The 26,073-nt window shown below is 46.3% G+C and overlaps 1 protein-coding gene across 3 annotated transcripts; it reads left to right on the top strand.

Moving 5' to 3' along the window:
* Window positions 1-326: 326 nt before the first annotated feature.
* TREM1 (triggering receptor expressed on myeloid cells 1) lies at window positions 327-25,484 on the top strand. Of its 3 annotated transcripts, XM_053222837.1 has the most exons (6): window positions 327-486; window positions 3,758-4,111; window positions 5,476-5,686; window positions 17,430-17,545; window positions 20,700-20,746; window positions 22,170-23,691. In XM_053222837.1, exons 1-6 carry the CDS (start codon window positions 438-440, stop codon window positions 22,323-22,325), a joined length of 933 nt encoding a protein of 310 aa, XP_053078812.1. In that variant the 5' UTR covers window positions 327-437; the 3' UTR covers window positions 22,326-23,691. The 3 variants fall into 3 exon arrangements, with proteins under 3 accessions (XP_053078812.1, XP_053078813.1, XP_014939092.1); XM_053222838.1 differs by lacking the exons at window positions 20,700-20,746; window positions 22,170-23,691 and adding an exon at window positions 25,246-25,484; XM_015083606.3 differs by lacking the exons at window positions 17,430-17,545; window positions 20,700-20,746; window positions 22,170-23,691 and adding an exon at window positions 9,872-10,241.
* Window positions 25,485-26,073: the final 589 nt, after the last annotated feature.

The following is a 26,073-nucleotide window of genomic DNA, read 5'->3' on the forward strand; positions in this document are numbered from 1 at the left end:
AAAAGTGAGGCATTATTATCCCAAACCCACCCCTCCATGTACGTGATGCACTTATCTACATTGAACTGGATGGGATGGAGACCCGGCCTCGAGAGAGCAAGGTGGCCCTCTAGTTCCCTGATAATAGTGACACCTTACTTTTGCTTACAGCAAGTATTATTCTCACTAAAATTTTGTAAGATTGGCTGAAAAGGCAATTGTCAGTATCCCCCGAGAACAGGAAGCTGGGATTCAGAGAAGCCTGAGACTTGAGCCCTGTCTCTGGATTCCTGTGTTGTCCTTGACGTTTGGAACCAAGGCAACCAGTGACGGAAACAGAGCATCAACCTCAGTACCTCCCAGTAATGGCTTCATATCCTGTTGTGCAACTTTCTGGAGCCTCTAGGTCAGAATGTCCCAGGCACCACCGTGGCTGTTGGGGTTGGTACACATGAAGGATGAAGAAGGCTGGGCTCTGGGGGCTGCTGTGGATGGTCTTCATCTCAGGTAAGGTGAAGAACCTGGTAAGGCTTCTGCCCAGAACCTTGGGGATCCCACCACAGAAAAAGCTTCCCTTTTCTTTGGAAGCTCCAGGGGAAGTGGCCACCCAGGATAGAGTCAACCGGTAGACATGCCAGACTGGGTTTCTCTGCCCAAACTTAACAGAATCGGGAGAATATAGAGGGCCTAAGAACAGAAATAAAAGGGGTGAATTAGGGAAACGGGCTATCTGTGTGTTTTGATGTTGTCAGAGATATGCAAAACCCTGGATGGGAAAATGATAGAGCAAACCTAAATTTGACATGATCCAAAATAATGTTTGAGTTTGAAGCTTTTGTTTTTTTATAGTCCCTCATGATGCTTTTGATGTTGACCATCTATTTTTTTTAAGTTTTATTTATTTTGAAAGAGAGAGAGAAAGAGACCATGAGCAGGGGAGGGGCAGAGACAGAGGGAGAGAGAGAGTCCCAAACAGGCTCTGCACTGGCAGAGCTCATGGGGCTCAAGCCCATGAATTGCGAGATCATGACCCAAACTGAAACCAAGAGTTGGTCGCTTAACTGACTGAGCCACCCAGGCGCCCCTGATGTTGACTGTCTATTAACCCTAAAAGACATAATTAATTAAACAAATATTTCCCAGGGCCCACCTATGGGCTGGGAAATCTGCTATTGCTGAGGCATAGCAGAACAGAAGTGAAGAGAACAGGCCTGGTGCCCATTTTCATGGGAGCTGTAACCACAGGTGGCTGCTGTCTACTGGTGTTGGAGGGTATTGTTGCCCTAGCTTGGTGGGTTTGCCCCATTACCACACCCTCACTTCTCTTGTGGTACAGCTCATGCTTTCACTAAAGATGAAAGCATTTGGGGCTTTAGTTGCCCTCCACCCCAATCCTTATGAATAAATTGGGATAAAACCAGAGAGAGGGAAAATGTCAACGGCAAGGAAAAGAAGGCTTTGCCTTGGAAAGATTATAAGGAAAGGGTGTTTTTCAGGAACCAACTACTTTGAGCAAGGTCACAGACACTCACCATGCAGAGCCTGCACACACACGGCATGCTGCATCTGCTCGGAGCTGGGGTGATAACCTAGATGGGCAGACAAGAGTTTGGTTCTCATTCCCTTGTGTCATATTCATGTTTCTCCAAAGGAGAACTGGGAGGAGATGGAGGGTTGACGCTTGTGTATTTGTGTGGGAGAAAACCAGCCCTGTATATGTCATTGTGTCCTATCGGGGTGGGTTGGGGGTGACCTAAAAACTCCATCTAGCTCCAGTATCCTAAAGAACAGAATTGCTAGGTACCTATTCAGGCGTTGGCTGAGACAGCTCTCATCCCAACCAGACAGCTTCCTTGGCCAACCTAGCTCCGAGGTTTGGACCTAAGTCTAGGGTCAGACTATTCAGGCTTGAATCCTGACTCTACCACTTTCTACTGTGGAACTTTGGGTGAATCACTTAATAACCTCTGGGTTATGAAATCACCTTTCTGTGCCTCAATTTTCTTATCTATGAAATAGGAATAATGACAGGTATCAACCTTATCCATTTTGAAGCTTCAGTGATGAAGCCAGGGAGATGAAACAAGATAGTACTTTTAAACACTTAGTAATAAAAGGTATTTGTTCTTTGTCATTTGTTCTTTGTTATTAACATCAGGTATTCCTTTCTCACAGTGGTATAAGACATGGTGCACACATAGCACTCCAGCACTGATTCCTTACTGTCTCCTCTCACAAAGGACAGGCAAATTCGTGCATAATCTGAGACTCCTGTAACTCCCACTCTCTTCGTCTGTTTGAGCTACTCTAACAAAATACCACAGACTGGGTGGCTTATAAGCAACAGGTACTTATTTCTCACAGTCTGAAGGCTGGAAGTTCAAGATCATGGTGGCTGTCTGGTTGGGTTTTGGTGACGGCCTTCTTCCGGGTGGTAGACTTTGGACTTCTTACTATGTCCTCACAGGGTGGAGGGGACGAGGGAGCTCTCTGGAGCCTCTTTGATAAGGGCACTAATCCCGTTCATGGGATTAATCATGACCTAATCATCTCCTAACACCATCACCTTGGGGGCTTGGATTTCAACATATGAATTTGGGGAGGTGGGGGACACACACATTCAGAGCATAGCATCCACCTTGTCCAGGCAGTTGGCAAATAATTTATCTATAACCTCTTACATTAATGTTACAGAGGGTGGACAGAGGAGGTGTGTATCTTCCTTAGAGCTCAGCACAGTGCCTGGCACACAGCAGGCTCTCAGCCATGCATTGATGAATGAGTTAACCAGCCCCCTTGCCTGTCTCTTGGAGGGACATTTCTGACCAGAGTTCATGGGACTTTCCAGGGAGCTTGCTTTTGAGGTTTCCTTAGGAACTGCAGTCTGGTCCCAGAAGAATTGGCCTGGTTTCATTTTCAAAATCCCCAGGAGTCTCTGAGTTGAGTCTTCTTAAGGTAAGGCGGAGGGCCCGCTGGAACTCTTGGCCCACGCTGGGATGAACATACAGGTGGGCTGTGATGATAGCCCAGGCGCTCCATCAAAGGGGCAGCTGTTGGCATTTTTCAATGGGCATTCTCAGAGCTATTGCCTGAGGATTTGAGTGTGTGTGCGTGCGGTAGTATTAATAAAAGCAGTAGTAGTTGTAGGTAGTGGTAGCCTGACCCACAGCGTGACCCAACATTACTGTCCAGCCCATTACTTGGTGTTCTAAAGAAGAAAGGAACCCAGGCTTGAGTGGATAAACCATAGACCCCCAGTAAAGTTACAGAACCCTGTTGTGTCCAGCCAAAAACATAGATCTAAATCTTCCTATTTCCACTCAACTTGGCCTTCCTGTTGGCAAAGCTTCCTTAGACCAGACCAGAATTGATCTCTGTCCCCTACTTAGATGCAGTTCCTCTAGCTGTTTGGAGGAATCACTCGGCTAGTATCATGCCTTCACGTCCACTCATCACCTTGTATGTCCTTCTCTATGATCTTCCCTTCTGTCATACCCCTGTCGTGCATGGTCTCGGCACATGTCTCATGTTCCGTCTCCAATCAGGCATATTTTTCCTCTCAAAACCAATCATTTATGAAAGTTTGCACAACACCATGCAGTCTAGCTCTTGGAGTAAAAGAAAAATTACTCACAGTAAAAAGATCTGGAGTCTAATGTGGCTCGCAGGGAAGGTTGCATGTTCTCTGTAGGCCTTGAGGATCTTATCTGAAAAATGAGTAGTTGAACCCGAAAAAGAGGATTCCTCACAGGGTCTAACTCTGCTTCCCTGCTTACAGAACTCCAAGCTGAAAATGAATCAAAAGAAGAAAAATTTATAAAAGAGGGGGAGACCCTGAATGTAAATTGTCCCTTCTCCACCGAGAAGTACTCCTACAGCCAGAAAGCTTGGCAGAAGCTGATAGATGGAAGGAAGCCTGTGACGCTGGCCTTCACAACGAGTACTTCAGGCAATCCTAGTCAAGTCCGGGAGGGCAGGTACTTCCTAGAAGACATCCCCAGTGAGGCCATCCTGCACGTCCAAATGACCAATCTTCAAGTGGAGGATTCAGGATTGTATCGGTGTGTGATCTACTACCTTTCCAAAGAGCCGGATGTCCTGTCCCCCCTTTTCCATGTGGTGGTGATCAAGGGTAAGTGACCTGGAGGGGGGTAAGAGGATGGGGAAAGCCAGGGCAGGTGGGGGTATGGGTGGTGGTGATAGCACCAACAGGGTCGTGGCTTAGGATTTCTAGCATCTTGGCTACTCCCAGAAGTTCCTTGTCTCTCATCTGAGGTCTCTGAAAGGCATTTGGTCCAATAGTAAGAAGGGCCTTCTATGTATGAGATTTATCTTGGGGTAGCAGAGCTTAATTTGGGGTGCTATTGTAGGAAGTTGGGTACAGTGAAAGATGAGTGGTAGACTTGGATAACTTAGTCTCATTCCGTAGGTCCCCACGTGGAAGTCATTTCTTTGGAAAGCCTCTGTGATCTGCTATTTCCTTCCCAAGGGTGCATCTGATGGCCTTCCTGTGTGCTTCCAAAGCAGTGCTTCTCAAACTTTACTGTGTGCATAAACCACCTGGGGATCTTATTTCAAAAGAGCAGTCTCTGACACCATAGGTCTAGGGCAGGACCTAGATTGAGCATTTCTGATCTGCTCACTGGTGATGCTGCCACTAAGGCTGGCCTATGGCTCCCATTTTGGGTAGCAAAGCTCCAGAGCTCACCTTGGGTCCCCTCTCATAGGTGATGCGGTCTCACTGGATAGTGGTGGCCAGTTTACTTATCTGCCTCCCATGCTCATCTCTGAGCACCCTGAGAAAATGGCCTATGCCTTTCTCAGCTCTGTATCCCTAGCAACTAATGTAGCGCCTGGCACACAGTAGGGCCTCGGTAGATGTTAACTGGAGAAATTAAGGAAGGAGAGGAAAGGGAGGAAGGTTCTAGTTCCTAACACCTGGGGAATCCTAAGCCTAAGGAATGCAAAGTTCATATGCAATCTATTAATAAAAGATAATTTGAAAAGCAATACACTACAGGTTCTGGTGATTGCAAGGCAGAGAATGGTATAAGGTCAAGTAATTGGGGAATTATTCTTGAAGAAGGTGGAGGCAGATGGACTGGTGAAGGCAGGCAAGTGCAATTGCAACGACAGGAGTAGCTTGACAGTTCCCTTCGTTCCCTCTCCCTCCATACCCTCCTCCCTCCCTCCTCTCCTCTCCCTCTTTCTTTTCTTCTCTTTCTTCCTTCCTTCTTTCCTTTTTCCTATCTCTGACCCATGCTGACCTCACACTAATTCTTTAATCTTAGCAAAAGCAAAACTTGCTTCATGAATGGCCATGTTCATTTCCCTCCTCAGTTTCATTTACCCTGCCATCTCTCCCTCCTTCCTTACGTCCTTCCTTCCTTCCTCCCATCCTTCCTTCGTTCCTTCTTTCCTTCCTTCCACCCACCCACTTCCTGACAATTCATTCATCAATTTATCCATCTGTTTATCCAATGTGCTTTCTTGCAGATCCTTTAAACACCACTGCCTCGGATGAGAATCATACCCGGAAACTGCAGATTTCCACCTTTCCTCCTACTACCACCAGAGCCCAGGGTACACTCGTTGACAGACCCAGGACTGTGACCAAACTCCCGCCCAAATCAACTGCTGACCTCTCCTCTCCTGGCTTTGGAGTCAACATCACAAATGTGACAGATGTCACCAGCTATGTTTTCAGGTCTCTGGGCCCCTGGTTTGATTCCGAGTCCGTGTGCTTGAGAAGATGTGGAGAGTGATGGGTGGGGGACAGGGGAGGGCAGGCACAGACCTGAGTTCCCTAAGTCTGGTGAAACTTCCTCGGGGAGGAAGCAAGTGGTGCTAGAGTGGGCAGGAGGCTGTTGGAGTGGCTGCCACTCTCCGCAGTTCACCTGTTGCCTTGCACACTAGAGGAGTAAGAAGAGGGAAAGGGTATCTTTGCTCAATTCCCATGGGTCTCAGCCAACTCCATGGGCCTAATGGTGTAGTGGAGAAAGCACTCAGAGCTAGGGCCCCTGGATTCCAGTGCCAGCCAGATTGATTGGCTGTGTGACTTTGGGTGAGTCACAAACCCTCTCTGGCTTGTTTCCTTGTCTAATCAGAAGTAGGGAGGCTAGAAAATGTGGAGCTGGAAGCCAGAACCTAGCCCAACTGCTCTCAGCGGCTGCTGTGTGTTAGGATTACCTGGAGTGTTTACTTTTGTTTTGATTTGTGTTTAACACCGATGCATGTGCCCTCCTGTAGGCCAATAGATCAGTATTTCTGGAGATGCGGCTGGTCTCAGTATTTTTATGAGACCTTCAGGAGATTTCTTAATATGCAGGCAAAGCTAAGAACCATTAGCTTTGTATGCATGCCCCTCTTTACAGTTCATTATTCAATGTAGATTTATCTTTGAATGTGTTTATCATTAAGTATTGAATTAACAGAGAAATATTCCTGCTGATCTAACACGTCCGAACTCCACATTCTCTTTCTAGTCTCTCTTCATGTTCATACATATTTAACATGGCAGTAATTCTAATTACAAACTTGCCATTATTTTTCCATGCTAAAACTGTTCTTTGATGTTGCTAGACTTTGTGATTGTCATCTCAACAAATGCATCTTTTTCTATCAGTGGAAAAGCCAGAGCTTATGTCTTCACTTGTCTGTCTATAGACACTGAGATTGTTTTTATTTCTTTTAAAACTTATTTATTTATTTATTTATTTTTGAGAGATAGAAAGAGACAGAGAGTGAGTGAGGGAGAAGCAGAGAGTGAGAGAGACACAGAATCTGAAGCAGGCTCCAGGCTCTGAGCTGTCAGCACAGAACCAGGCATGGGACTTGAACTCACAAACTGCGAGATCATGACCTGAGCCGAAGTCGCATGCTCAACCGACTAAACCACCCAGGCACCCCATCTTTTTTTTTTAATGTTTATTTTTAAGAGAGAGAGACACAGTGTGAGCAGGTGAGGGGCAGAGAGAAAGAGACAGAGACAGAGTCCGAAGCAGGCTCCAGGCTCTGAGCGTCAGCACAGAGCCCAACAGGGGGCTCAAACTCACAGACCGTGAGATCATGACCTGAGCCGAAGTCAGACGCTTAACTGACTGAGCCACCCAGGTACCTCATCATTTTTGATAGTATTGATAACTCTGAGACGAACATTTTTGCAGACATCCTTTTTCTTCTTTTAAATGATTTATTCAAAAGAAATTCCCTTCAGAGAATGTGAACGTTTATATCACTCTGTATCCATATTGCCAAATGGTCCTCCAAAGATTGGAAGCACTTTGTGTTGCGATCCACACTGTATAAGTGAAGCAGTTATCACTGTGGGGATCCTTTGCCTATAAGGATTTAGTATGTGGAAAATATTCCTGCTAAATTGGATGTGAACTGACACCTGCTTTCAGCTCTCTCCTACCATGCACGAGGAGCTCCAGGAGGGTACAGGCACTGCCTTCCTCCCCACACCCCTAATGGTTGTTTTGCTGGTACCAGCCTAAGTGCTTGGTACACAGTAGGTGCTTATTAAACCTTTGGGGACTAAATACACCATCTAGTGAGAATGAATATTTTTCTTTTCTTTTCTTTTTAAGTTTATTTATTTTTGAGAGAGAGAGAGAAGGACAGAGAGAGAAAGCACTAGCAGGGGAGGGGTAGAGAGAGAGGGAGAGAGAGAATCCCAAGCAGGCTCCATGCTGTCAGCACAGAGCCCGATGAGGGGCTGGAACTCACAAACCTTGAGATCGTGACCTGAGCCCAGATCAAGAGTTGGATGCTTCACCGACTGAGCCACCCAACAGTTTTCTTTTTAAATTAGTTTGATTTTCCAGCATGGAAATTGAGAGTGCATACTTTTTGCCCACTTTGTTACCAGAAGCTGACTCTCTTCTATTAACTTTATTAACTAATGTAAACCATTCTATCAGTCAGAATCCAGCCAGGGAAGCAGGAGCCCTTGAACTGTTTGAAAGAAGAGATGATTTAGTACAGGAGGCTGTTTGCCCAGGTGATGGAAGAAGTGAGCTTCCAATCTGGGGCCGGATGGGGGAGCATCTCAGGGGAAGACACTGTCCCCCTGCCTTAGGGTGCGTTTCCCAGAAGCAGACAAAGAGAAAGGTCTTGTACAAATATAGGAAGCACAAAAAAGGCAAAAAGAAGGAAGCCTAGCAAGGGTGTCATTACCACGCCCTGTCCCACAGTGGGGAACTCTGGGACTCAGTCCCGCAGGGGGTTTCTGGTGGAACCCATGGGCCTTGCGTACATCAGGGGCTGCGGGAGCTGAAGTATTTATACTCCTGAATTCCCAGTCTTCCCTCAGGCACGGCCCAGGGGCACACGAATTCCCAGGCACTGGGGTGGGGACAGTGGTTGGGCAGTCTGTGTGCAGCCTCAGAAAGGGGTGCGGTGGGTGCTGGCCTTCAAGCGTGGATGCCCTCCAGGCGCTCCGGGCATGAGAGTGTGATAAGGCTAGGAGGGTAGAGGAGACTTGAACACCCAGTTAGCCCAGCTGAGCAGCGGGCTGCACCGCACCAAGGAGGGCGCTATTGTAACCGCCAGCCACAGAGCCCCAGAGGAACCACCAGGGACTGAACCTGACCATCCCCTGGGAGGTGTAGCTCCAGGTGAAGGAGGAAGGCTCCCAGTCCCCTGGCAGCGTAAAGGGGCCTCTGCCTCTTTCCACGGCCATTCTCTCATTTCTCCCTTTGCCAGCGAGTTCACGCATTCGATTTTAAGTTTTGCGTGGGCAGATGTGTTGATGTTTAAACGATTGCTTTGTTTTATTCCTTGATGTGCTCGATGCTATTTCCTCGATGCTATTTTTTTCCCATTTTATTTAAATCTTTAGTCCCTCTTGTGGGGGTGGGGGAGGGATGTATTTTGCTGTATGTTATAAATTGTATAAAAGATGACTTTTTCTTCATATTGCGATCCAGATGCCCCAAGATTAGTTCCTAAACAATCCTTGACTTCCTCCTGGGCTGCCAATTTCCTTAGATGTTAAATTTGTACGTCACATTAGGTCCACAGCTGGGCTTCTGTTTGTTTCACTGTCGCCTACTTCTTTTGACCCTGTGCGTTATGCAGGTTAGCTGTGCTGTAATCCGTTTCCATATCACTGTCTGTCTAGACAGGTCAAGTTTCCTCACTCATGGGCATCTCCTTCTTATGGTATCCACTAATGCTTTTCCAGGACTTTTATTTATGTATTTATTTTAATGTTTATTTTTATTTTTTGAGAGAGAGAGACAGTGAGCGCGAGTGGGAGAGGGGCATAGAGAGAGAGACAGAGAGGGAGACACAGAATTCGAATCAGGCTCCAGGCTCTGAGATGTCAGCACAGAGCCTGATGCGGGGCTCGAACTCACAAACCATGAGATCATGACCTGAGCTGAAGTCGCTTAATAGACTGAGGTACCCAGGTGCCCCTCCCAAGCGTTTTAGAATCATTATGCTAAAATCTGTAAAAAATCATGGTGGGATTTTGGTGAGGACTGGCTTCTGTTTACAGATGGGGAAACAGAGGCCAGAGCAGTGAGGCCCTCCAAGGAACTAGGCTCTGCTGCTGAGACTAGAAACCAGGTTTCCTTTCTGGAACTTGGCTCTCTGCTGCATCTCAGTGAGGAAGAGGAGCCCAAGCTGGCAGCCCTCCCCTCCCCTCCCCCATCCCACCCCAAGCCTCTTCTGCACGTGGGCCTATGCTCTTTACTAGATATATTTTTAGTCAGCAGTTTTAGGCAATGGGACACACTAAAGGCACAGGGCTGGTCAGTATGGGGACAGGTGCTGGGAGGACCTAAGCAGCTAAGAGAAGGGGCATGAAGGACTTTTGTAAACACTCAAGTGTGAGGCGTGCATCAGTGGTAGCAGCTTCATTGTCTCTTCTTTCCCCCAGGGTCTCTGTGACCAGCATCATCATTATCGTGTTGTGTGGAGTCCTGAGCAAGAGCCTGGTCTTCCCGGTCCTGTTGGCTGTGACACAGAGGTCATTTGGACCCTAGGCCTGCGAACCCATGAGAGTAACCTCTGACCTCAATTTTGCCTGAGGAGGGGTGTGAGGAGGAAGGGAAGGAGGGACAGTGACAGGAGTTGAATCTGTGACACAGGTTTTCTCTAAGGCTCAGGTCCCACCTTCCCAGCTCGGTTAATTCACTAATAACCTTGGGTGTGTGAGTTCGTCCCCTCAGAAGAGAAGATTCGATTGCAAACATGCCCATTCTACCAGCGGCTCCAGATTTGCCTTAAATAAAGACAGAGTCCAATGCTCTTCAGTGTCGCTGTCTTGTGGGGGTTGTGCGGTGTATACAGAGGGCACTGCTGCTAATTCTGCCCTTGTTCTTGCCCTGGGCCATAATATTTAGGCCTGACCTGGAAGGAGCTCCCACTACAGAAGCATCTTGTTCTCCCTGCCCCTGGGCCTTCCTCTCCTCTAGAATCAGGTGCATGAATTTCTCTTTTCATCTGTGGCCCTTTCCCATACTTCCAGAGAGGGGGGTTGAAAACCATGGAATGAGGAGAAGACAAGACACCATGGTAAGAATTCCTTATTTGGGATAGAGAAACCAAGTCAACCAAAAGGTTGTATCCTGGGAAGGTATGGGATGAGATAAGATCCAAAGCATAGGACTTATAGAGAATCTCATTTGTCGATTTGGGTGCATTGTCAGGGGAACATTTGATCTCTGGATCCTTAGAACATACCCATGAAGGCCAAAACGTAGGTGAGTAGAAACATACCTCAACGTAATAAGGCCTTACATAAACACCCCCGAGCTAATAATATACTCAACGGGGGAAAACTGAGAACTTTCTCCCTAAGGTCAGGAACAAGAGAAGGATGTCTAATCACACTGTTTTTATTTGACATAGTACTGGAAGTCCTAGCCACAGCAATCAGACAACAAAAAGAAATAAAAGGCATCCAAGATGGTAAGAAAGAAGTAAAATTTCACTATATGTAGATGATGTGATACGCTCTATAAAAAGACCCTAAAGAGTCCAACAACAAAAAACTGTTAGAACTGATAAATGAATCTAGTAAGGTCCCAGGATACAAAATCAATGCACAGAAATCCATTGTCTTCCTATACACTAATAATGAAGCAGTAGAAGGAGAAATTAAGAAAATAATCCCGTTTACATTTGCACCAAAAATAATGATACCTAGGAATAAATGTAACCAGGGGTGAAAAACCTATACTCTAAAAACTATAAAACATTGATGAAAGAATTTGAAGATGGCATAAAGAAATGGAAAGATATTCCATACTTGTGGTTTGGGAGAACAAATATTGTTAAAGTGTCCATATTACTCAAAGCAAGCTACAGATTTACTGTAACCCCTATCTAAACACCAACAGCCTTTTTCATAGAACTAGAACAAACAATCCTAAAATTTGTACGGAGACACAAAAGACCCTGAACAGCCAAAGCAATCTGAAAAAACAAAACAAAACAAAACTGGACACATAACAATTCCTGACTTCTATATTACAAAGCTGTAGTAATCAAAACAGTATGGTACTGGCACAAAAGTAGATACATAGGTCAATGGAACAAAATAGAAAGCCCAGAAATAAACCCATAATTATATGGTAAATTAATCTTTGACAAGATTATGCAAGAGGCAAGAGGCAAGAATATGCAATGGGAAAAAGACAGTCTCTTCGACAAATGGTACTGGGAAAACTGGACAGCTCCATGCAAAAGAATGAAACTGGACCACTCTTTTATACCATACACAAAAATAAATTCAAAATTGATTAAAGACATAAATGTGAGACCTGAAACCATAAAAACCCTAGAAGAATACACGGGCAATAATTTCTCTGACATCAGCCGAGGGGGGGGGGAAATAAAAGCAAAAAATAAACTATTGAGACTATATCACAATAAAAAGCTTCTTCACAACAAAGGAAACAACCAACAAAACTAAAAGGCCATCTACTGAATGTCATTATTTGCAAATGACATATCTGATAAAAGGTTAGTATCCAAAATATACAAAGAACTTACATGACGCAACACCAAAAAACCCATAAATAATCCAATGAAAAAATGGGCAGGGGTGCCTGGGTGGCTCAGTTGGTTAAGCGTCTGACTTTGGCTTAGGTCATGATCTCACAGTTCATGGTTTCAAGACCTGCGTCGGGCTCTGTGCTGACAGCTCAGAGCCTGGAGCCTGGTTTGGATTCTGTGTTTCCCTCTCTCTCTTTCTGTCCTTCCCCTGCTCACTCTCTGTCTCTCAAAAATAGATAAAAACATTAAAAATTTAAGAAAAAAAAACGGGCAGAAGATGTGAACAGACATTTCTCCAAAGAAGACATACAGATGGTCAACAGACACATGAAAAGATGCTCAACATCACTCATCATCAGGGAAATGCAAATCAAAACCAGAATGAGATATTACCTCACCCCTGTCAGAATGGCTAAAATCAACAACACAAGAAACAACAGGTGTTGGTGAGGATGAGAAAAAAGGGGGACTCTCTTGCCCTGTCAGTGGGAATGCAAACTGGTGCAGCCACTGTGGAAAACAATATGGAGGTTCCTCAAAAAATTAAAAATAGAATTACCCTATGATCCAGGAATCACACTATTAGATATTTGTCCAAAGAATACAGAACACTAATTTGAATGGATACATGCACCCCTAAGTTCATTGCAGCATTATTTACAATAGCCAATCTATGGAAGCAGCCCAAGTGTCCATCCATAGATGAATGGATAAAGAAGATGTGGTGTAGATACACAATAGATATTACTCAGCCATAAAAAAGAATGAAATCTTGCCATTTGCATCAACAAGGATGGACCTAGAGAGTATAATGCTAAGCGAAATAAGCCAGTCAGAGAAAGGCAAATACCATATGATTTCACTCATATGTGGAGTTTAAGAAACAAATGAGCCAAAAAAAAAAGAAAGAAAGAAAGAAAAGAAAAAAAAAAGAGAAAAAGAAAAAGAAAGAGAGCGCCAAACCAAGGAATAGACTCTTAACTATAGAGACCAAACTGATGGTTACCAGAAGGGAGGTGGGTGAGGGGATGGAGGAAATAGGTGATGGGGATTAAGAGTCCACTTATCTTGATGAACACTGGGTAATGTATAAAACTGTTGAATCATTATACACCTGGAACTAATATAACACTGTATGTTATCTACATTGGAATTAAAATAGAATAAGCTAAGATAAAATAAAATAAAATAAAATGTTAAGTGAAAAAAAATAGAAGTATGTGACTAGAATGAGGCCACATGAGCAGTAAGTCACTACTTACTAGCAAGAACAAAGGCTAGAGTTCCTTTGCTGAAGACCAAGGGCCTGGAAGCCATAAAGAATGGTCCATGGTGGAATTCTGCCTATGTCTAAATGCCCCTTGTCCTTGTGTCACACGAGGGGCAGGGATGGTGGCCCACAAATAGGCCTCTCTCCCTTTCAGAACAGAAGAAGTAGAAAATCAGAAAATACTGATTTAAATCTGTTAGAGTTTGCAAGACATGGCTGGGCCTGAACATCTATTTCATGGGTGAGCATGGGAGCTACAGGGGAGTTGTAGCGCAGACAGAGGAGGAAGGCAGAGTGAGAATAAAAGTGCACACAGGGACAGACTGCTGAAGTCTACCTGGGGAAACCAAGAGGCAACAGACTGCAGAGGCCACAGTTAAGGTCATAGCATGAGACAGTCAAAGGGTTGGATCACCGATTAGAATTCTGCACCCAATTCCAACGTGTGTGTGTGAATGTTCTGGGAGGGGGTGGTTTCCCCACATCAACAGGCAATTCTGGGACACCAGCTGGGTGTCCTGAAATTCAACTCAATTCTGATACTATCGACCCAGAGATAGCATCAGATTCCACAGATTGAGGGCTCAGTCCCACAAGACTCTCCCTCCCCATCTTTAGATGCCATTGACAAGCGCGGGCTATCACTTGTGCTTCTGATCTACCTGCTCTGGGAGGTTCCAGTGATCCCCTCCTTGGATTCCATCTATTCGTTAGAGCAACTCACAGAACTGAGAAACATTTTACCTACTAGATTACTGGTGTTTTATAAAAGACTATTAAAGGGTATGAATCAACAGCCAGAAAAATAAATAAGGCAAGGTCCTGAACAAAGGGGTTTCTGTCCCCATGGAATTTGGAGCCCAGCACAGTGGCACATGGAAACATTCTGGTTTCCCAGCCTGGAGGCACTCCAAACCCCCTCCTTTTTTTTTTTTTTTTTTTTTTTTTTCATGGAGGCTCCATTACACAGGAATGATTGATGAACTCATTGGTCATTTGTGACTGATTCAAGCCCTTCTGCCTTCCCCAGAAATCAGGGGGTGGAACTGAAAGTTTCAACCCTTGTCACAAGGTTAGTTCCCCAGGAAACAGCCCCATTCCTTCCAGGATTTCCAAAAGTCACCACATTGACAAACTCAGAGGTAGCAGCAAGGGGCTTGTTACGAACAACAGGACATCCATGACACCTTTATGGCTCTGAAGTGTTTCTAGGAAGTGAGGACAAGAGACCAAATATGACAAAAGATGCTCCCACTGCTCTAATGGCTCATGAAATTTCAAGGACTTTGGGAGCTATGATCCAGACGATGTGGATGAAGTCCAAATATATATGAGAAATATATTTCGATTATCTGAATGACCAAACACGTATTTCTTATAATTCACAATGTCACACAATCTAGTGATGTTGCCATTGGTGCCCCTGCCCTTGCACTCTTGAAGTCACCCTGTCTTTGGCACCATGTTTTTCCTGGGCCCTCAGTGCTTAAACTTCTTCTGTGACAGCCATCTCCAACTGGCTCTGCATCTTGTATCACACCTTCAGGATCCAGAATCCTGGACAGGATATTGCGTCTGGCCAATCTTAGTTCAAGTCACATGTGTGGCACATAGATGTTGGGGAGAGGGGCGGGAGAAATCTCTGCCTCCACCCTCAATAGTAGAGGAAGTAGAGCTCTGTGCCCTAGTGAGAGTCGTGCACTGAAGCGTGTCCCCCAGGTGGAGAAGGTATTGGGTGCTGGAGAACCAAAAGATGACAAATATCTGATTTGTCGTGGTTACTGCTAGCACTGTCATGTTTGCGGGCTTCATGCCTCTGCCTGGGCTGGGAGCTTAGGGATGCGCACAACTTGCACACAGGACGGGTGCCTGACGAACGCCTTGGGGCCCGTCTGACCTCAAACGGAGCTTTTGCAGGCATTGTCTATTTGGACCACTTGCCTCAGAAACCCTTGGGCTGCTGGTTAAAATGCAGATTCCAGAGCTTTCCCAGACCGAGCAAATTGGAATCTCTGGGGCTTGGTGCTCAGGCATGTGTATGTTTGCCAGCCTCCTGAGTGATTTAGCCATGTGCCCATACTTGAGAACCGTGGTGTGGAGTAAGATTAAAGAAGGCAGATCATCAGAAAGGTTTGAGCTCCGTCTTGGAGGACAAGCCAAATTTGGATGCATGCTGTCATTCCAGATAGGGGGAACTGGTAGGGGGGTGCAGGATGTAGTGGTCAGTGGCCAGGGATGGAATGTCCTGGCGACCTGAGGAAGTGAGTGGAATGGAGGGGTGGGTCCAGACTTGGCATGGTGGAGAACAGGACGCTATTGAGTGTTGACTAATGGGCAGTGACGTAATAGCAGCAGGAAGGAAGATGTCACAAGGGCAGTGTTTGCTCTTTTCTCTTCTTCTGCATTTTCCCGAGCTGCTCTCTCTTCACACTTCCCTTCTCACCTGCAAAGTAATAGTCAAGCCTCTCCAGGAACATGGAAGACATCCCTGAGGGGCAACATCCTCCAACAATGGGAAGAGCCCTGGGACAGCCAGTACCCAGTGGATCCTGGGATAGGATGGAGGGGACAGGGCTCTGGGGTGGCCATGGCTACTGCTGCTGCTGCTGCTGCTCTGAGCCTCGGGTAAGGAGATGCAGGGGGAGGGATGGAGACGGCCAAAGGGGTACTGCTAAGAGGGGTTTCTCTCACTTCTTTAGAAGAGACTGAATGGGATCGGGGTGTGGGCTAGACACAGGAAAGGGAAGAGAAGGTAATGGACGCAGACTGTTGGTTAACCCTGTCCCAGCAGGAACTGGGTGATGAAACAGAATCTGGAGATTTCTACAGTACACTGTGAAGTTAAGAAAACTACACGAAGTGAACTGAACAATCTCTTATCGCTGTGTTGATTTCCTGGGAGGTGGAAAGTGTAAGATACAGTCTCTCCTTAAAGGAATCAGGCACTGAGGTAGAGGAGGCATTAGTAGAAGGCAAAGGTAAATAACAAAAGGGCAAAGCCACAGCATGAACACAAAAATATGGTGAAGTCCCTCTAGCAAGGCACAGGGAGGCAGTGTGGAAAAGAGGGTTCTGGAATCAGACAGAGCTGGGTTCAAATCCTATCTCTGCCACTTTCTACATTTGTGCTCTCAGGAAGTCCTCCAACCCCTCTGAACCTCAGGGTCCTCAATATTTATTTGTAAATGGTACCTAAGTGTTGTCCTAAGGGGGTTGTTCCTAAGAGTTAAACAGCAGACTGATGTACAATTCTAATGATCAGTATTTAGAGCATAGTCAGTGCTTAACAAAAGTTATGGTGGGTGATGATGGTGGTGGGGGTGGTAGTGGAAACAGGGGCAGGGTGATCAAAGGTATTGAGGGTTGAAAAGGGAAGGAGATGAGCGCAGGTGGAACTGTCCAGGTAGACTCCCTCTAGGACCAGAAGGGGTGGATGTGGGTGGAGAGGAGTGGGGGAGAGCACTCAGCCTGGGGACGGCAGGGGCTGGGATGAAGTACTGGGTGCTGGAAAGCCAGGGCCGTGTCTGGGGAAGCACAGGTAGAATAGAACATGGGTTGTAAAACGGGTCAAGTTCTCTTTCACTTTTTTTTTTTTTACCATTTTATTGTTAAAATTTTTCAGTCTACAAAATACGGAAAGAATAGCCACCGTAAACTTGTTACCTAGATCAGAACATTCAACCATAATTGATATTTCGCATTATTTGCTCCATATGTGTGTACGTTGCTGAGATACATATTTATAAATATGTTAATTGCAAATATAAATGTATTTATTAATTCATTACATATATTAACACATATTATGTATATTTATAAATATGTATGTTTATATTATATCATGATATATAACTATACAATTGCATATCATATATATGTATATATAAAATTGCTGAACCATTTCAAAATAATTTACAGAAATCCTAAATTATTTATTTAAATAATTTTATTTATTTAATATTATATTATTAAATATTAATATTTAATATTTATAATCATAATAATAAATACTTATACTATTAAATATTAATATTTAAATATTTAAGTGCTTGATGGAGCTGCTAATACTTTTGATCTGCGACCTTGTATCTGTGGTGGGGTCTGTGGATGTAGGGATGGTGGAAGGAACATTTGCTCAGTGCAACACTTTGACTTCTCATTCTAGGATTCCAAGCTGTAGGCGAAGAGGAGAAACAAAAGTGACTGCCAGTTGGAGAGACCTTGACCACAGCCTGCTCTTCAAGTGTCATGCTCTACTCCAGCCTGAAGGCCTGGCAGCGGGTGAGGAGCCAGCGCCCCCCAGAGACAGTGGTGTGCTCTTACACTTAGAAACAAAGACCCAGGGGCGCCCGGGTGGCTCAGTCGGTTAAGCTTTGGTCTTGGCTCAGGTCATGATCTCGCGGTTTGTGAGTTGGAGCCTTACATTGGGCTCTGTGCTAACAGGTCAGAGCCTGGAGCCTGCTTTGTCTATCTGTCTGTTTGTCTGTCTCTCTCTCTCCAAAAAAAAAATATTAAAAAAAAAAAAAAAAAGGAAAGAGAAGAAAAGAAAGAAGCAAAGACCTAAACTGGCCCAGACCAGGGATACCTGTTGAAGGTTGTCCCACGGAACCCATATTCAAGGTCACAATGGCAGGGCTCCAGTGGCAAGACTTAGGACTGCACTGGTGTGTGGTTGACCTCAGAACCCCCATGTCCTGTCCAAATGGATTTGGCTGATACAGTGCAAAGGTGAGAAGCAGCGAGACCCTGGACAGGAAAGGAATGGCTTTTTCGGAGGCTGGCCTCAGCCAGAGGCTGAGAGGGCTCCTTTGGATGCCAGGTGGCACAGAGAGAGCAACTGGAAAAGCTCCAGACCTGAAAGCAGTGCACCGGGTTCTTCCACGCCCACTCTGTCAGTTTGCGAAAGTCCTACCTAGCTCCTCTCTCAGCCTCAGCTTTCCCACCTGTCGAGAAAAGAAAGTTGGGCTAGGTGATCTCAAAAATTCTCTTACTCTACTTCAGAGAACCTGCTAGAGGAACTAGACACCTGAGCATCGACTTGTGCTAAGTACTGGGTTCATCCATCTCCCTTCTATGAAATAGTTGCTGCTGCCCCCATGGTACAAGGGTGGGAGGCTCCAAGAAGTCAGGTTACTTGCTGTATCTTTCAGCGGGTACTTGGTGCAGCTGGAATCCTACAGAAACCCGCCTTGACTGGATGGTTCTTGGTGAATCCTGGAAATGGGCCCAGTTTGCCAATAGAAAGCTGCCCCCTTTGTCAAGGGATTTAAAAAGCAGTGGATGAGGGATAGATTCTAGAGAGCAAAATGAAGGGCCTTTCACTGACCTTGAGTTGCTTCTTATTGGTGGGGGCACCGCCAGTTTATTGGAAAGCCCATCTTCCCACGTGGGGAGACAGAGCTGGGAAGGTGAGGCCGACAATTTTGCCTCAGGCTTCTTGAGAAACATTCCCCTTTGGAGCTGGTGGGCTGGAGGGGCCTCCACCGCACAAGACACTGCTGGCCCACGCCCTGCTAACCCCAATATGTGACTATCATGAGAGGGCTGGGCTTAAATCGGACTGCAAAGTATCTGGAAATAAAGAGTTGACCATGCAAACTGATGGGGCTGTAGGCAGGACGGAGGGAAGATACTGAGCGCACGTCATAGAATATAGTCATTCCCCAGGACTTTACAAACATCCAGTGACACCCAGTAATGAACCGGCTGGTTGCAAAGGATTTATGCGGTCAGTTAAGGGGTTTCATTGCCCTCTACTCAGGGACATTTTATTTTTTTTTATTATTTTTTAAAGTTTATTTTTATTTATTTGTTTAGAGAGCTAGAGAGAGAGCAAGCAGGGGAGGGGCAGAGCGAGAGGGAGACAGAATCCCCAGCAGACTTTGCACCATCAGTGCAGAGCCTGACACAGGGCTTGCACTCATGAACCGTGAAATCATGACCTGAGCCGAAATCAAGCGTCGGACGCTTAACCGACTGAGCCACCCAGGCGCCCCAGGGACATTTTATTAATTTGGTCTTGGTGTCTGGACGCTATGGGAGCACTAACACCTTGCTCTTCACCCAGGGAGGTGGGGGCTGTAACAGGACGAGGGGAGGTGTGCTGGCCCAATTCCCATTCTCCCTGTGCCCTGAACATCATCAGTGACCTTGAGTCAGTCTCTCACCCCTTTCTGGCTTCCTCCACGGTGATACTCAATGGCTCCATTTCTCTGGGTTCTTCTGTATTTATTGAGTTCAGAGAAACAAAGGCCTTATATTTTACACTTGGCAGAATTCGCCCACCCCAGACACCAGCAGACGGCATGGGCCCACCAGGTCCGAATCCATCCTTCCGCCTGGTTACTTTACTCAAATCTTAATAAAGACAACAAGAAAAATAATCAAGAGTGACTGAGCCCAGACTCTTGCATGAGAAGTGTATCAAGTTTAGTACAGGATAAATGTAAACATAATTACTTTCATCAAGCCACAAAAGATGCTGTGGAGGACTAATAAATAGTAGCTTCATCCAGTAATTGCAGAGAACTTCAGGCTAATGTGGCTAAGGAAACCGAGTCTAATACAGATTGCTCCTGCCTGAAGGAATTATTAGTCTCACAAGGGAAACAAAATATAATCTTCTATAAAGGTTTCTTTCTGGGGAGGGGTTGGTGTGCCCAGAGATAGACTTTCCCTCAGTGGATTGTGGGGAGTCCTTCTTTATTCTTCTTGACTTTTTCTTCAGTTTGCCAGGTGAGGGAGGGCATGGCAGTTGCCAACCACAGAAAGAAACTTAATATATTGGGTGGGGGGGAATATTTGGAGGCGATAACATTGTCCACCCAATCCCACTGTAGGAAGGGAGGCCTGAAATGGGAATTTGAGAGGACAGAAGGTGGGCCCTGGAGGGCAGGAGGGAGGTTCTTGGTCTCATGGGCAAGTTCCATGTTGGGGCAGAAGCAAGGGCGGAAGGACTATTGTGGCAGATGAGCAATCACGTGACTGTGATGGTCTGGGAGGGCGTGAGTGCTGAGAGCTGAAAGACCCTGAAGGCTGAGACCAGCTGTATGTCACAGGATATATAGGAATGGAGTCAGGAAATGAGGGTCCCAGTGCTGGTTTTGTCTGTTGAGTGACCTTGGGCACTCCCTGTTACCTTGTTCCTTGGGGGGTTGGAATGGATGCAATTGAACGCCCCTACCTTTGACCTGCTAGGACCATGTGAATGTTTCCCTCCCAAACAGAGTCTAGTCCCATGGCAACGAACTTGGGAGAGGGCCACTCAGCATGTAGGAGAAGAAGGGCCCTCTCTGGCTCGGACTGAGTCGGCTGGATTGTGCAGATAGGCTGGCAAACTCAGGATATGTTGACCCATCCTCCTCAAGCATTATCTGGGCACCCAGTAGGAACCTAGTGTCAGTCAAGGCTCAGAAAGGCTTTTTATCTCTTCTAGAAAATGGCACTAGCCAAGAGAACCAACAAAGGCAATCTGGATCCAGGGTAAGTTGTTTCTGAATGAGGGTTGTTACATGGAGGCCAGAGTAAAGCAGTGTAAAGGCTTAGTTGGGGCCCTCAGCTCAGGCCCCACGTGTGGACACCGGAGAGCCAGGCTGGACCACACGGAGGACTTTCTCCTGCTCCAGGTGGGCCAAGGGAGTCCAGAACCCTAGCAGGAAGAATGACCTTTGCTTCTATTTCTATTCTGAAGCCCCAGTGCAAGCCTTGAATGTCATCACCTCAAGGCAGCAAAAGTCCCATCCACCAGCCCCAGAGGAGAGGAGCTGGGGGTTGGGGAGCTAAGGACATACAGGTGTATTATACCCCTGCTTACAAGGCACCACCTGGAAAAAGTGGCCCAGGTGCAGTGGAATCTGAGTAATCAAGAGCCTCTTCCTTCCTTGGAGTCAAAGGAATGGGATCAACAGAAGTCCGTTCCTACCCAGACTTGCTGGGGAGTGGGGGCCAGAGGTGGGGGTCAGAAAACACTACCTGGAGGAGGAGAAACACTGAAGGCACAAAGGGAGTGGTGTTCCATGCCAGGGGCAAGTTGTGGGAACGCATGCACAGAGTGTGCTGCCTACAGAGGTAGACAGTTGGGCTGAGTGGCGAGAAGAGGGTAAGGTTAACGCAGGACCATAAATTCAAATGGTGGAGAGCTTTGAAGGCCATGTAGTCACATGCAGTTTGTCCTATAAGCAATGGGGCACACAAAGGGCTTTTCCTAGGCCCCCTGAGGGGAGAAGGGAGGATCTGGGTGCAGAGTGACCCAGCAGCTATGCAGGAAGTCTGGAGGTGTTAGGCGCAGGAGACCAGGTAGATTCCTTTGGGGTGAGAGTCAGGGTTAAGATCCTGGGAAAAGTAGAGGCCTCATCTTCAAAGGGTGCGAACCCCTGTGTGGCTGCTCTCATGGCCAGGAGCAGGCAGATCCCCACCCTTTTGGACTCTGGGGGGTCAAACCTAGGATTCCAGTGCTCGCCCTTTCCCAGGACTTGCCGGTGTTGGCGACTGTTCTGACATGTGGATTCATCTTGTTCTCAGTCCTGTTTGCCTCTGTCCAGAAAGCCCGGGGCTCGCTCAGGCGAGTGAGGGCCAGGGACAGGCTTGGGTGGAAATGAATGAGATGAATGAATGGACACAGACAACAGCTGCAGATGTGGGTTTAGAGGTTCCCAGAGGTTCCCTAGAGCCCATCCCCTGACTTTCCTCACTTCTGTGCTCAGAAGTCTTTGGAGAGGAGGCAGGGCCCCCCGCTGGGGGTGAGGTGAATGGGGTTGGGCTGGCTCCCCAGAAGGGTGGAAGGGGCAGGGTGAGGATTTTTGCTACTGGCAATCCAGCCTTTCCTTCAGAGGAGGGAGGAAGATGCAGGCCAGGGCTGACATGGACGCATCATTTTCAAATACTGTTCATTTCTGTCCCTCCTCAGGCAAGGCAGCCTCCTGGAGTGTCCCCAGGACACAGCACACCCAGGGAAGCAGACTTAACCTTCCAGGAGCTGATGGGCATGCCTTCCTCCCCTAACAAATACCACACTCCACTCTGTTCAGTGGTAAATAAGAGGCTTCCTGAACTTCTCTTGTGAGATCTCTGCCCAGCCCCTCTCTTACCCAGAGGGAGAAAAGCAGTACCAGGTGGGGGAGCGTGGAAGGCTGGGTGCAAAGAAACCCAGGGGGAGTCATCAAGACCAAGGGCATGGCAATTGATTTCTGTGTTAAGTACAACAACTGGGACTCACAAAGTGTAATTCAGATGACACTTATATTTGTCCTCTTACTGCCATCCAGTCTTGCTTGGCTAGAGACCTCATTGGCCCCCTGCTAAAGCCTATGGCAAGACCATCACTCTTCTGGGCATTAAAAAAAAATAGGCTTTATTTTTGAGAGCAGTTTTAGGTTCCCAGAAAAACCGAGTAGACGGTACAGTGTTCCGCTCTAACCCCTGCCCACCCCTCCATACACAGCTTCCCCCGCCATGGACATCCTGTCCCTGAGTGGTAGAATCAATGAATCTACATGGACACATCAGTGCCACCCAAAGCCCATAGATCACCTTAGGGCTCACGCTTGGCGTTGTCCATGCTATGGGTTTGGACAAATGTGCACTGACATGTACCCACAGCTGGAGTACCACACAGAGTAGTTTCACTCCCTTCAGACCCCTCTGTGCTCTGTCTATTCATCCACGCCCTTCTGGGCATTTCTAAACAATATAAAGTTTATTCCCAAGCTAGCTTCAGTTCAGTCAACCGATTGAGTTACCCAGGCGCCCGATACACATTTCATTCTATTATAGAATAGAATATAATGTGCACTTTAGTGGAAAACTGCATTGTCTCTAGCACACTCTCCCTTTGGTTCTCTGTTTCTGATTCAGTGGGAACTATTTTATAGTTATGTAAGTTGTAGGTAAGTGACAGACATGCAGATTCTGTCCTTTTCTTCCTTCCCCTGCTGTGGATGGAGGTGGGGGAGGGCGGGAATAAACACCAAACTGGTTTGTTTCCCCTTGCAATTCAACATTGCTTTCCTCCATATAAATATATGCTTCTTGACTTCCTTTTCTAACCAGATCTAACATCTGCCTGGTTCACTCACTGAATATGAGTTTAAAAGAATCTTTAATGCATGTTTATTTTTCTTTATATTTTTAAATATTTATTTATTTATTCATTTATTTATTTATTTTGAGAGAGAAAGTGCATGTGTGCATATGTGCATGAGCGGGGGAGGGGCAGAGAGAGAGGGAGAGAGGGCATCTCTCTGTGATGTCAGCGCAGAGTCCCACTGGCTGAATCTCATGAAGTGTGAGGTCATAACCTGAGCTGATCCAGGTTGGACCCTTAACTGACTGAGCCACCCAGGTGCCCCAACGCATGTTTGTTTTTAACTGTAGTTTTGAAAACTATAACTCTGTTTATAAATTTCACTCAATCTTGCTTCTGACCCTGTCCTTGTTACTCTATGTAAATCTAAATCTTTGATTTTTTAAAATTCTTACTGCTATGTATGATTCCATTGTGTTGAAACACACCCATATATGTTGTCGCCTGATTACCACACAGGTGCCTCTGTGATTCAGTGGCAAAGGTTGGTCTTCCCAATAGATGGTGATGGTTTATGGGACAGTCACCTGGGGCGGGTGGCGGGGGGGGGGGGGGAAGGCTTTTACCTTTCTCTCACACCATACACAAAATTAACTAAAATGGATCATAGACATAAAAATGAAAGGTGTAAACAATAAAGCTTCTAAAAGAAAACAGAAAATAGGACCTTAGAGTGGGCAAATATTTCCTAAACAGGACACAAACAATAGTAACCACGATAGAGTATGCATTCAAGAGTTGGACACTGAATGTAGGATAGTCACACATTTATTCCACGTGGAAGTTCCAGAACTTTCTCACATTTTCATCAATACTGAATCCTACTCAACTTCCTAGTTCCTGCCAGTCTGCTGAGTACAAAGTGAAAGCTCAGTGTTTTCACTTGAGTGTTTCTCTGATAACTCTGATAACTGATGAGGTCAAACATCTATCTGTGGGCTTCTTAGGCATTTGGATTTTTACTGTTTTACAGCACTTTCTTCTGATCATTTTGCTGTTGAACTTCCTTTCTCCTGCTTGCTGATTCTTTAAACAAAATTTTTTTTTAATGTTTATTTATTTTTGAGACAGCACGAGCAGGGAAGGGGCAGAGAGAGAGACACAGAATCCAAAGCAGGCTCCAGGCTCCGGGCTGTCAGCACAGAACCCGATGCTGGGCTCGAACTCAACAGACCACAAGATCATGACCTGAGTTGAAGCTCAACCGACCCAGCCACCCAGATGCCCCATGTTCTGCTTGCTGAGTCTTAATAACCTCTTGGCTCATTTAGATATTCATTCATAGTCAGTTGTAGACACTGCAAATAGCTTCCCTCAGGCTCTCATCTGTTACCTGGCAACACACATCAAGCCAAGCCCAGGCCCAAGCCTCAGTGATTTGGTGCAGAAGATACAATGAGCCGTGGGGTACCTGGATAGCTCAGTTGGTTAGCCATGTGACTTCGGCTCAGATCATGATCTTGCAGTCTGTGAGTTTGAGTCCCGCGTCGGGTTCTGTGCTGACAGCCCCGGAGTCTGAAGCCTGCTTCAGATTCTGGGTCTCCTCCTTTCTCTGCCCCTCCCATGCTATGCTCTGTCTCTCCATAATAAAGAAATGTTAAAACAAATGAAAAAAAAAAAAGAAGAAGATAGGTACAATGAGCCGTGGGGTCCTTGTCCCATACACCAAAACAAAAGGGGTCAGAGAACTGCCTCGAGCCGTGTGATACCCGGCTGCTGAGGAACCCATTGGCGACTGCCACTCAGGGGTGTTATGGCCTACAGCTCTGTTCTGAGGGGTCAGCAGAATGCCTCTTCCCTTATCACATTACGGGAGGTGATGAGAAACTGTCTCCCAGGGGCATCAGGTGGTGGTGAGTGGCCTGTGTTCACCGACCACCGACATTCTCTCTCATTCTAGGAAGAGAGGAGTGCGTCCGTCCTGACTCTGAGTAGCTGTAGACCTTTACCCTCATGGCTCCTGTGGCTGCAGGCAGGAGGCCAGGGTCCACATGGAGCTGTTCGCCGACATTGCTTTTGTCCACGATAGCCTTCGCTTGGAAAATGAATGTTTATGCTGTGAGCGTAAAGTACTTGTAAGTACAAGCCACATCTTCGCCACATCTCACCGTCTATATTAACGCGCCTTTGCTATTCCACTGTTCTGGTTAGTATTACTTTACTTTTTCAGGCATTTTCTCGCCCAGGCAAATGGTTTCATTGTTCATTATAGAAACTTCCTGGAAGATCCAGTGACTCTTCAATGTGGCGAGCATCAAGAGGTCGTTTGCACCCTAAGAATCTTTGAATCGCTGCCTCCACTGCCTCATCTTGCTGTTCCTAGCCAATCCTGGAGTGTTGTATTGCCATCTGTCCCCAGTCCTGGTGCAGCCCCTGCTATGCAAAGCCTGCCTTGAACTGAACTTCTCAATAAATTCTGACCTTGCCTTCCTCTAAGATGCTGCCCGCAGCTCTGCCGAGGCGATGTTCTCCCTGACCGCCACCAGCAATAAACTCAGCTTTCTCTTCTCTGAAGGTCATGTTGCTGATATTTGGGAAGCCAGCGGGCGACCATGTAATTAAATCCACCTGTTTTCCCTTTATGACTTGGGTTTGATGATCTTATTTAAGATGTACTTCCCAATCTGCAGCACGATGATATTTTGAATATAGTCTCTTAGAAAATGTGCAAAGAGGGGCGCCAGGGTGGCTCAGTTGGTTGAGTGTCAGATCTTGGTGTCAGCTCAGG

This window comes from Acinonyx jubatus, chromosome B2, assembly GCF_027475565.1.
Source record: "Acinonyx jubatus isolate Ajub_Pintada_27869175 chromosome B2, VMU_Ajub_asm_v1.0, whole genome shotgun sequence".
NCBI classification, from domain to species: domain Eukaryota; kingdom Metazoa; phylum Chordata; class Mammalia; order Carnivora; family Felidae; genus Acinonyx; species Acinonyx jubatus.

What these genes read in the sequence shown, in the direction of transcription:
- TREM1 (XM_053222837.1), top strand. Translation starts at nt 438, where the DNA reads ATGAAGAAGGCTGGGCTCTGGGGGCTGCTGTGGATGGTCTTCATCTCA. An exon ending in GTGGATGGTCTTCATCTCAG is followed by an intron (nt 487 to 3,757) that starts GTAAGGTGAAGA and finishes CCCTGCTTACAG; the next exon opens with AACTCCAAGCTGAAAATGAA. An exon ending in GCCTGAAGGCCTGGCAGCGG is followed by an intron (nt 17,546 to 20,699) that starts GTGAGGAGCCAG and finishes TATCTCTTCTAG; the next exon opens with AAAATGGCACTAGCCAAGAG.